General features: G+C 42.9%; 1 protein-coding gene across 1 annotated transcript; it reads right to left on the bottom strand.

Moving 5' to 3' along the window:
- Positions 1-7,140: 7,140 nt before the first annotated feature.
- Positions 7,141-12,597, bottom strand: PIF1 (PIF1 5'-to-3' DNA helicase; the record flags this gene model as incomplete). Its single annotated transcript, XM_009574875.1, has 9 exons — positions 7,141-7,197; positions 7,531-7,722; positions 8,719-8,864; positions 9,457-9,544; positions 10,308-10,414; positions 11,102-11,241; positions 11,633-11,739; positions 11,813-11,927; positions 12,530-12,597. Coding segments are annotated over 9 exons (1,020 nt in total), but the record flags the coding sequence as incomplete, so codon positions are not given.
- Positions 12,598-12,603: the final 6 nt, after the last annotated feature.

Raw genomic sequence — 12,603 nt, 5'->3', positions numbered from 1 at the left:
TGAATTCTTTCTTCACTGAGGCCTCCTTCTGCTGCAGGAAAAGCAGTATCAAATGCAGTCTTCATGCTTGAGGTTCCCTCTAGCCCTAGTTTCAGTCGACAGTGAAATGCCTCTTGAGTCACACCAATGGCCAGAAATGTTTTTGTAGTTTTTTTGTTTGGTTGGGATATTTTCTTTTTTTTTTTTTTCCTTCTCCCCCCCACCCCAAGAACATCTCCTGAAACCCATAGCAAAGGTTTTCAAGAGGCTGATACTTCTTTTTCATATTAGTGTCCTGATCCCAAAACTTAGCACTGTAAGATGATCTATACCTTACGGAAGTACTGAATGAGCATTACATTTATGACTGTGTTATATTTTATAGAGGCCCTTGATGACACTCCCAGGACAAGTGTCAAAATCTGATTATCATTTCTTTTGACAATATTTCTATTAAAATATATAGGTCATCAGAAACAATATTTTTGACCTTGTACATTTGAGATCGGAGAGTGCACAAGACTACACAGCAATCTGTTCAAAAGTAATATTCTATCTCTAACATGAACTTGAAATTTGTACACTAAGTAATTTTTACCCTTTATTTTTAAAACAAAAGGAAGACATATAATATTTGTCCAAAAGTTTAGCTGACAGCAATAATTATGGCTAATGAAGACAAAGGGACAACATTTTATGAAAGTTTGTCATTTTGACCTGACTGAATCATCTGATATGTTGTATTTTCAGTGTGGACTTTATGTTAAAATAGCCATAGCTTGCTACTATCACAAGTAAAATGGTTAACGTTATTGTAAGGTCTCTTTCATCTAGAGAGAAGACATGTAAAAACCAAACTATTTCAAAACTTCCTTCTTTATTATTAAATTCATTGTGGTAACATCCCTCTGCCTAATGCAATATGCATTGAAATTCTGGCAATTAAATACTAGCTCATTGCTCAGGATCTATTTTAAAAATTTACTTTGTATTGCAAAGTGTCAGTTGAAAGTACCTAGTGTTATTATGGTCAAATATTTTATTACGAGGTGTCCCGCTAATCCAACACAAACATGAAGGTAGGTTACCTGGAATGTTTTCACAGAACAACTTGAAGACCAAGATGATCATTACATATGACTTCCAAGATAAATTATAAATTTTAAAAGCTATTTTTTAAACCAAGTTATTCTTACGTTAATCCACATAAGTGTTTTCCGTATTTGATTTATTATATTCAGTAAGTCTGTCCAGCCTTCAGCTGGAGATATTAAAAGATATGTGTTGCCTCACTTTTGTGAATTATTAGCTACTGGAATAATCTTAAGAAGCTTTACTTATGTTTTTACTTAACGTCTAGCATCATCTGCAAAATACATTATATCCTCTCTAAGCTGATATTTGATGATAGGGAATCACAGATCTTTCAATAAGCAAAGCAGGACCCAGAATCTTTGAAGACCTGGACTAACTCCCAACCCCCAACTGAAAGTCTAGGCAAATCCCCCTAGAATTCTCAGAGTGTTAATAATAATTTTAAAAAAATGAATATTATGTACCTACATTAAACTGATATAGCCTAGTGACTTGGGAAGAGCAGATGGAAGGTGTGATTCATATACACATTCACCTTCCTGTTGATAAAAAACATACATTTTAAGAAATAAGAGAAAAACCCTTAAAATGCCAAACTTCATAAGATTAAAAAAATAAAATCTTAATCAAATTTCTGCCAGAGGCATCTTTATCATAGCTCTACCTTCTTGCAAAAAGATTGTAATAAACAATTTAGTAAAAACATGTGTTACGGTTACATTTGGAACACTACAGGCTTAATTCAGTTGGACACACATAGGCACGTGATACCATTTAAGATGCTCTTGGTGCCTACCTAGCCTCCAGCTGCCATCCCAGAAGGCCTCTCGTAGGTTCTGTGTCACATCTGACAGCCCCTTCTATCACGGTAACAGATTTAAAAAAAAAAAAAAAAAAAATCAGGTAGTGCAGTATTCAATAATTGTAACTGAAGAAGTTTACTCTTAGACTTGATAACAACTTGTTTTGCTTGTATAACCAGATTTCATAAATTATATGCTAGTCAGTAGCTTAGCTAAAAAATTCCATCCAACATCCTTAATCTATAACAAGCATAAAATAATTAAACAGGAAATGGCTAGATAGAGATTTTACACATCTAAATGCAATCTCTAGTAATTCAGGTCTTTTCTCATGCTAATAATAGAACTGCTTAGATTTAGCAGAAGACAATTGCATGTCGTGGAGTGGCATAATACAAAATGAGAAACTTTTAATATATGTGAGAAAAATTACACTATTAGCATTCATAGCATAGCCTATAGTGTACCATATTTCCATTAGTTAAGAGTAGCATTTGTTTGATCTATTCAGAGCAATTCTGGATAGGAAGATCTAATTCATGGACACAATCTTATTAGAGCATCTGAGACCAACAGGACTATTGCTGCCTTTCCTGCGCACCACAGGACTTCGGGGTACAGACTGTAAGGACACGTTGATGTTTAATTATTATGAAAGTGTCACTTAAAGAATGAGAAGGGAGTTAAATCACTGTACAAAGATTTAAACTGGAAGCTGGTAAGGTTTTAATAACACTCTGCATGTGAATTATGCTTCCAATAACACACAAATGTATTATGAAGCTTTAGCTAGTATAAAGCAGTTTCTTATGGCTTAATGTATTTGAAAAGAGAATGGCTGTAATTTGTGGTAACAGAAATACCAATTATGAATCAAACTCATAGTTTAATTCACTTAATTATAGCTGCAGTTAAGTTAAAGCAAAAGCCATGTTTAAATACTTTTTCTTCAGTTTATGAAAGTGGAGAGACAATATTCATTTCCTTATATTTATTGGAGTACAGTAATGAAACCCCAGACATTCGCTGCACTGCCATACACCCTCTTGGCATGCCTCTCGTTTTAGCTGGGCTCCAGCCATACTGCAGGCCACCTCCTACCTCTGCCTCCTGCCACCCGCCACACAGAAATGGCGGTTCCTCCATCACTGGCCATTTCCCTTTTTACCTACCACTGTGCCTCCAGCCTTACCTCTGTATCCCGGGATATCCAACCATGCAAATTTTATAAGCATCTGCAGGAGAGGGTAGAGAGGCAATTTTGAAGGAAGCTAACACACTTGATACTTGGTGTACCAGGTGCCCGTGCCCAGGTGTTGGCGGGAATCTCTGTGAGGAGAGGTCAGGGCTGCCCCTGTGCCTGACACAGCGGGTTCCAACGGGTTCCAGCCAGTTCTACAGCAGCCCCACCACAGGGCACAGCTGAGCCCATCACCAACCCTGGTGGAGCCTCAGTGATAACGGATTTAAGAAGGGGAAAACTGCACGGCTGAGAGGAAAAAAGTGTGAGAAATGAGCTCTGCGAGCACCCAGGTCATAGAGAGAGGAGGAGCTCTGGGTGCCCGAGCAGAGACTCCCCTGCAGCCCCTGGAGAGACCACGGTGGAACAATTTTTTCCTGGTGGACTGCAGCCTGTGGAGAAGATCCATGGTAGGGCAGGGGAAAAGAGTGAGCTCTAGGTTGCATAAGCTGAGAATAGCACATGTACTTGTTCTGTCACAAGTCACGTGACTTGTCCCTGAAAAAATCCAACACCTGCTAAGACCACCTTGCCTCAGCAGGTGAGAGCAACAGCATCACCAGACATTTTGAAGAAGGCTTGTGGTGGCCTTATGTAAAATTGCTTCCTCTTCAGATTCTTCTTCATTTTACTTACTAATGAAGAGAAGATGAGCAGCTGTGTTCTTCCAGTACAGTCCCTGCTATAAAAAAGTTAATAAAGAAAAGAAAAAAAAAAATCTCGTGTTGGTTTTACAGGGTTCTAGCTAGAGACTAATTAATATCCCTCTGCAAGAAAAATTAACATGTTAAGGAGTATTTGGAAGAAGAAGGGATTTTTATTGCAAGATTTTTGCCTCATATATATGGAAGCATTATTCTGTTAAAAAAAGGCCTCATCACAATCCTGACTGCAGGGGAACCATGACAGAGCCTGACAGCTCAGATTTGTCCTGACTGCTCGTTTTAGGATTTAAATAGCAGTCTTCAGCCCCCACTCAGCCTCAGCAAGCACTTCTTGCTTTAGCTGGAAGTGAGCGAGAACATCCAAAATTTACACAGACGGACCCCTTTTGGCTTCAGGACAGCTGCCAACCCTTCAAAAGCCACTGCTATTCTGTTCCCACTGCTCCACCTCTGAGAAGGCAACCACAATATTTCATGTACATTTAATAGTAACATGAAATATTTATTACCCTTTTCAGCTTTGAGTTCTGCTTAGTGTTTTATCTCAAATTGGCACCAAAAAAACCCCATACAACTGGGAAGATTTCAGTCCCTAAATGCATGAAAGCTGCAGTTAAGTGAGTTGCTTCACAAGCTCACAATTAAAAGTTTATTTGCACTGTACATAATCAACCCTCTTACACTCTAAATTATCTTCTCATTACAGTGGTACAGGAACTTTTTAAGAGATGTTAAAAGATTTGAACCTGAATTATCTCATTATTCTGACAGAATCTGACAATAAATCAACATATTGTGTATGACTGGAAGTACCTGGCATATTACTCCTAATTGTCTACCCCAACAGTAAAACTTACTTTAACATCCCTGAGCATTTCAGACCCCACACCTCAACGTCCGATGCAACACAGAGCCCTCATACTGCAGCGTCCCATCTCTAAAAACCCACAAGAGTGCAAACCGGCCCCATCCCAGCCCACTGGCCAAGGGTACAGGCTTTTAGGTTACGCATGGGGCTTTCCTGCCTGCACAGGACAGCCTTGCCCCTGACAATTAGGGCACCCACAGCCTCTGACCACCTGCACAAGGGGCATGAAGGCAAGATGGACACAATTTCAGCAGATGGTCTGTAGAACAAGGTGAACGAAAGCAAAAACTCAACCCACAACAAAGGTGGAGGATGCATGTTGAGGCTCAGCTGGAAAGATGAGTGGCACAGCACAGAGGCTCAGCCAGGGCACCCACCACAGAATGGTGCCATGAAGAAAGGACAAGAGTGCTGCGACATGGGGATGCACAGCAGGGTAGGGCTGATGTACAGCCAAGGGAACAAGAGGTGTCCAAGGAAAGGCTGAGGCCAGCCTGCCGCACCTGCACTCTATGCGTGCCACCACAGGAGGAAAGGGCTGAACCTGAGCACCCCCATGCTCACAATTGCCCCAACTGGGTACTGCCACCCAGACAACTAGGGGACAGAGCCTGCAGGCTGGGCGGGGGACACCTGCAGCAGCTCCCCTGTGGGTGCACGGCTGCAATGGAGTCAGGCCCTCATCCAGGTCTGGTGGAGGTTCTGGGAGTCGCAGGCCAAGGAATCACACCTCAATGCTCATCTGCCCCAACAGTGATGCTTTATCATGCCAGCACCCTCCTTCCCAGGGGTCTGGGCATGGGAAGGTCATTTTTCAGTTCCTCCCCAAGGTGGACAAACAGCTTAAGTCCAGCTCAAATGATTGGAAAGTTGGCAAGAAAAAAAAAAAAAAAAAAGAGAGAATACACACCCACACATGGAGAGTCTGAAAGACCAGAGGTAGTGCCAGGAACAGCCTGCAGTGCGAGAGGAAGGGTCTCACCTTCCACAGACTCCAGCCCCAGCTTCAGGAACTTCCATCTACTCCCCACCAGACTTCTTTGAAGAAACAATGTGCTGATACATTAAGAACCCTTTCTTAGAGTAAACACCTCTGAGTAATTCTCACAATTCTGTCTTCTAGTATTGCTTCCTCCAAGACTCTACCCCTGAAGCCCAGAAAAAACAAACCTCACTTAAAAAAATACGTTTTGAAATCCTACCAAAAATTGATTTCTGTTATGTTAACCACTGGCTAGTCAACAACCTTCCCTGGCTTTAAGGAGAGTAGCTGCCAAGAAGTGGCCTTCAACTCACTCAAACTGCAGAGGCTTTGGTATGGAGACACTCCCCTGCAAGAGATGAGTTCAAACTGGATGTTGATATTTCACATTATTCCCGCATGTTAAACATTTAAAAATATACAAGTTACTTAAGCTTTAAGCAATGTGCTAAAATACAAAGACCAAAGCTTCTCCTTTATAAAGGCTTCAAAAAGACAGTATATTAGTTCTGCTCATCTCTGCTTTTGCTGAAACAGGTGAAGTTACAGCTCACTTCACATGTCTTTGGGCATTATTCCCTATTGCACATTCAACTTCCACCTTATTAGTTAGATGCATTGTTTCCAGCAGAAACTCCCTCCCATTTGAGCGAGCCTCATGTGTTTAAACAAGAGGGGCTCCCACCAGCACCCATCTCCTCTCACTCCCTTCTTGCTAATGGGGTAGTAGATCTTCATGATTCTTGTAGTTGCATAATTATGGGTATAAGATGTAAGACTTCCTCCTATTTTTAAACAGTGCCAGCTCATCTCGGAAGGTTAAAAAACTAAAAATCACATCTTATTGTATGCAACAGACTAACAAAAAGGCTATGTATCAGCATAACAGGCAATGTATAACTCTTACAGTTCTGCTTGTGGAAGAAGTTACGCAAAGCTTCCTGGTGTTAAGCATCTGGAAGGCAAGAACATCCCAGCATGCTATAAAGTGATAGCCCGGCTCCTGGCAGCTCCTTGCTTGCAGGAGAATCAAGCACGTATTCCAGATACTTAGCACTGCTTTCCCTTGTGTCAGCAGCTCTTGTGAACAGGTCCAATCCATCCAGGCAAAGAGGACACACACCTTCCATCTCTCAACCGTGATATACTTGAAGAAAGGCATACAAGTTTCAGTCTACGTATGTGGAGAATAAGATGCAACCAGGCAGACAGGATAGAACTGTAGGAAGGTCCCTCAAGCACGTCCTTGTTCAGTCATTTTGTTTGCTAGAGTTGCATTTGTGACACAGAAGTACTCAAGGCTGTGGGCTCAGAAAGGGGCTACAGAAGCCTTCCAAGCTTCAGAGGCTCGAGACGGGGATACTTCTACATATCCAGAGTCAGCTGAATGAAGCAAACATCTAAAAAAATGCCTTTGACTTTATCTATGTTATCAAATATACTCAATAGCAAGATCGCTGCAACTCAGCAGTCTGTGCTGATGCCTCACAAAGGCCAGAAGAGCATTCTCAGCTGCATTTCCAGTTCTCCTTCTCATCAGCACCTGAATGGGTATGTAGAGAATCCTGGGGGTGGGGGAGGAGGAGGAGAGAAAAAAAAAAAAAAAAGAAGAGATTTCTTGTGTGCCCACTTCCCCTTCAGTCCTTACTGCAAGAAGAGGATCAAAGAATCCTAATCCATCCTTTCACCTACAGGGTGTTATACAATCCCAACACTACAGTAGATACTTTGCTACCAAGAGCTGCCCCACAACATTCCCTCTCTGCAGTTTCATGCCTCCTGCCACCACAAGTTTTAATTTGAATGATCTTGCTTAGGAAGAAAAAGTAGCATCTCAGCACAAATATCTCTCATCCTGGTTGCACAAAGCAGGCTTTGCTAGCACAGGATTTTTTTACCTGGGTTAGAAGTTGATGACATCTCAGCTGTCTATAGAACTGCAACACAGAAGGATCCGCTCTCACTACTTTTGGATCAAAATCCAGAACACGGAGACCTGCAAGGCTACGGGCTCGGGAGAGGGCTACGTAAGCCTGCCCACTTTCAAAGACACGAGACAGGGAGATTTCCACACAATCTAAAGACATGCCCTATCAAAGACACAGAGAAGTTTGTTACAGAACAAACAAACAAAAAAGAACACTGTGCTGTATCAACACTAACCTGTCCTACGAGTCTGTCAAAGGTACCATCCTTGGTGTACGGGCTTGATAAAAAAAAGGAATTCTCTTGTTTGACTATGTAACTGATTAAAAGATGGGAATCAGTAGAAAGAAAAGGACAGTTTTCCCCACTGTCAGGAAATTGCTAGCAGACAGTAGGGTCCACTAACTCCAGTGAGCCTCTTCTTGTGTGAAACTCCACAAATCCCATATAATCAACACAGCAGGGAAAGAAGTCCTGCTGTTTTCACTCCTAGTAATTAACTGGAGCAGCCATCAGTCTCAAGCAGTCCTCAGACAGACCATCTGAGACAGAGTTTGGGTTAGGCCTGGCCAACCCTGTCTGCACCAAGAGACATCCCAGAAGGCAGCAGAATTTACAACGTGGCCTGGTTTAAGCAGTGGCATGGGAACAAACTCACAGGTCTAATACCAAGACAAGTATTTATCAAAGTGTATAAAGTCTTCTGGAAAGGTAGGAACTGTATTAGTTACATTGAAAAAAACAACACATACCACCAAAGGGGGAGTCCAGCCCAAAGAGCACAGCTGTGACTCCTGCAGCTTCCTCATGTACACTGCAAACCTCAGTGTCACTAATGCTGATGACTATCAGAGAAACACTACCCTGATCAGCCCACAGCAGTAAATAATGCTGCTTTATAGTCTAAGACCAACTATGCAGATGGCAGCACCCTTATGGAAACTCCAGCAGTATTGCTAGCCCATCCTTGACCCTGTAGACAAGCATCACAAGCAGAAGAGGTGCTGCCTTCTCTGCAGCTAGGCACAGACATTCTAGAGGTCCCCCACAACAAAGGCCTTTCAGTTTTCCCTCCTGTTTTACCAGCAATGCAAGCTCACCCAGGAAATAAGGCTTATGATGATGTAAAAGTCTATAGACAACGGTATAAGAACACCCACCTGACTCTTGTGAATGGAAATGGCCCATGCCAATTTTAAAGGCAACTGTTGACGACTCAGATGAAGTCCTGATGGTCCTTTGAAGACCCATTTCTCTGTTTTGATGACCTGTGTGACCCCGCAGAGAAACCTCACCTTAGGCAGCCCTATAGGAATGGGAGCAGGAGAGAAACAGGGATCTATTCCTGACACTTAACAGCCAGGAAGCCAGCAGCCTAAGAACACTTTTTTCCTCCTTCCCCATGTCAGTCTTTCATGACTTTTAGGACTGCATTAAAAAAAGAAAATCCCACACCAAAAAAAAAAAACACAACACCACTAAACCCACACACAGTAAATAGGATGTCCTGAAATGATGTTTGGGACCTACTTAAGCAGGAGAATTAAAGTCAGGTAATTTATCAGTTGAGATGCAGAGAAAAATACATTATTCTCTGAGAAAAACAAACAAAAAAACCCACCAAGACTTGCTTCAACAGAACAGACAGGACATGCAAATCTAGAGAATAAAGAAAAGCAGACACAAGACATCCTACAGCTACAGCTGATGCAGCACATGACATCACACCCTTATGAGAGACCCAAGCCTCTCACTGCAAAGAAGACCTCCTCCCTGCTGTCCCTCAAATTATTCTTACCAAGCAGTAAACAAAATTAACAAGTCATCAGCTGTCAATGATAGATTGTTTTGTTTTTTCCCCCCCTTCCTTCAACAAAAAAATCAAAAAGCTTACTTACCCTTCTGTTCACTTTCAAATCCTACAACAACTCCTCGTGCCCCATTCACCAGCCCTTGAGACACATCCAGATTCTTAGCTAGCATCACCTACAGAGAAAAAGAAAAATCCCTTAGTGCACTGGCCTTACAGCCTGTTCAGCCACCTGCAGCTAAGCTTCTAGCCAGGATGCATAAGCCACGGCCACATCACCTATTGCAGGATAGAGCACCATCTCCAATTTGAAATTATTTCACAGCTTTTCCTTCCTAGGATTCCTAACTACATCATTCTGAAGCACTGAACAGTTCACTTGAGCTGCTTCTGTCCACAGATCCAGGGAACAGATTCCCCTTCCCCAAACACCAACCAGCCTAGACATATATAGATTCCGGGAACACCTAAGGAACAACTTCCCAAGGCAAATAAGCACAATCCTGCATCCTTTCCACTCTGACAGCCCTACCTTACAGCAAGGTGCCCAGTCCTGCAAATTTGGCAAGCTGTGCCATACCCTTACAGGTTGGGAGGGCTGCTGTACCTGGAGCTGAGACTGCAGGCAAGGACTGCCCGTGCTCTCTGCTGCCTGGAAGTTTCTAAACCTGATTGGAAATGTGTCAAAGCATAGCAGTCACCACTGTCCGTGAGGCATGGATCTCCACTCAAATCAAACTAATTCTCTGTCTGGATAAGATTCCAAGCAGAAAGGGTACAAAGATTGGGACAGAGTCTTCTGTTGGCCTGGCATAGTTGTTCTATACAGAATCTGCATTCTATACATTGATCTACTCCATACATTTATCTGCTATTCCTTTATTTTTCTTACGCCATTTGATCTGCTGGTCTTTCACAAATGTATGTACACACACTCACCTGAGCTCCAAGCTTTAGCTCAACTCTACCACCCACAGGACACTGAGCATCAATTAACTTCACTAGCATTGGGTCACTGTCCAAAGCCTCAAAAGTGCGCACTTCTCCTATTCAGGAAAGAACGATTTGACAAATTGCAACCATTGAACATATTCCACATAGCATTGCAGGAGGCTCAACATTTATTTTTAACAGCAATTCCTCTTTTAATATCAATTCTGCTCTGCTGGTAGGACATCTTCACACAAACCTTGTCACATCTAACAGCAGAAAGCTCACTATTGCCTCTCTTCCCAGCATAACTCCCAGAGCATGAGGAGGCTCGGGAATCAAAGGACAGCAGTAAATAAGAACTGAGCCATCACCACTTTGAGCATATGACCAGTTTCACTTGCTGCCAACACCAGATCTCCAAAGAGGACTAAGAAAGAATCCTAGGGCCAGACAGGGAGGCAGAAATGAAATAGCTGTTAATTCAAGCCATGGCTGGATAGAGCACGGCCTTTCTGAAATGCTATAGAAAGAAAAAGCAGGGGTATGGAGGCAGTAATGACCCACCCTAACTCACAGCAAGCAACGAGCTCGCTGTCTATTACACACCAAGAAGTAACAGTGTGGATTTTTAAGCAAAAAGCTGTGAAGTTTTTCCCCAGGCAGCTCAACTCCAACACGCACAGCTTGGACTGGTGCTGCTGTGCGTGACAGAACATCAGTTTCTCTTGACACCACAGTATCCCTATCGCATCCACTCAGAGCTCAGCCCCAAAGCCAGCAGCTTCCTCCAAGGAGTTTACCTGATAGCTGTTGCAAACGTCTCTCATTAGTTATTTCTACATCATCTTTATGGGTGCAGAGCCGTGTAGCCAGGATCCCATCATGCTCAGACCTGTTAGCAGCGGTCTGCATCAGCAGTCTGGTAACCTCCTCGGTGCACCTGGTAACCAGGAAAAGGAGATTATTATTTAAAGTGATCGGGTACAGGTCTTGAGCAGCAGTAACCTCCCCTCTCTCAGCCTCCAGAGAGAAGGACAGCGAAAGATAACTTCACAAGGTTGAAGAGAAGTGCAAATGTGTGCCCCAGCCCTGGCCATTGCCAGCTCAGGATCCATTGAATTCCTTAGCAAAAATTGCAAAGAGGGACCCTAGCAAGGGTCCTTCCTTACCGGAGAAGCATATATAAAACCTGCTTACATTAACTAAAGCATTTATAGCTATTGCCCCCAGCCACACATTCCTGATAGAGCACAGAGAAGTGACAAACTGCTCTTTCCTCTGTTCCATTGGTAGGGAGCAGGGATTATAAAGAGAGCCGAGTTTCTCCTCACCTGCCTAAACGGACTGCACTCAAGAGTGAGACAAAGGTCTTGTCGGTCTGTCTCCGCACTTCAGTCAGCTCCATGTTTATGTGGATGCATTTCCTCCAGCTTTTTGCCTGGGAAATCATTCTCTTGTTAAGAAAGAGGCAGACTTGAAGTATGAGAATGAGTTTAGGGACAGTTTTGTACCTGGAAGCAGAACTTGGTTTCTTCGTTAGCCTTGCAGACTGGGGGTAGCTGCAAGAAGTCCCCACAGATGATTAGCTGAATTCCTCCAAAAGGCTCATCCTGTTTTCTGACTGCCCTGAAAGGGAGGGAAGAGAGGAGAAGCTTTGAATGCCTTCCAGGACCTGGACACAGTCAGGTCTCAGAAGTTACTTCTTAGTCTGTCAGTACATTCAAACATACACCACCTGGAATAAAAGATGATTATCCTGAGTTGTGTCAAAAGAGCTCAAATAATTAAGCAGTGCTATCACGTGACATTAAGTTTGCTTTTCTTACCCACCCCAGATGTCATTACCAGTCTTGGTTGTTTGGTAGCTGTTATACTACAACTGCTTCTCTCTGCAAGAAGGAGCTGCTGGGCACAGCATAGACAGCTGTATTCTGGATTCAGTTTTCTACAGACAACACTTGGCTCCGGAGATGGAAACAGCAATCAGAACAGCCACAGCTGGGGAGCGGGGACATGATCGAAGCTTATCTCAAGATAAAGGTCTGCCCCAATACTGGCTATGTTTTCATACTTTCTTCCAGTCCTAGTGGTTTCTTCTAGTCCAGTCCTTTCTTCTACTCCAGTGCCAGTGGTTGCCTCCTATCCATTCACATAACCAGAGGAAAGAAGCAGCCTGGAAATTTAGGGGAACTCTTTTCTGTTAGTTGTTTGACCTGACAATCACTAACCTCGCCACTGCCTCCAGCCTGTCAAAGAACTTGCCATCCACCATTGAGATCTCATCGATAATTAAGTGCTGGCA

This window comes from Fulmarus glacialis, unplaced genomic scaffold (assembly GCF_000690835.1).
Source record: "Fulmarus glacialis isolate BGI_N327 unplaced genomic scaffold, ASM69083v1 scaffold18720, whole genome shotgun sequence".
Classification (NCBI taxonomy): domain Eukaryota; kingdom Metazoa; phylum Chordata; class Aves; order Procellariiformes; family Procellariidae; genus Fulmarus; species Fulmarus glacialis.
Note: the sequence above shows the minus strand (reverse complement) of the source record. Positions and strands in the feature narration are given on the sequence as shown.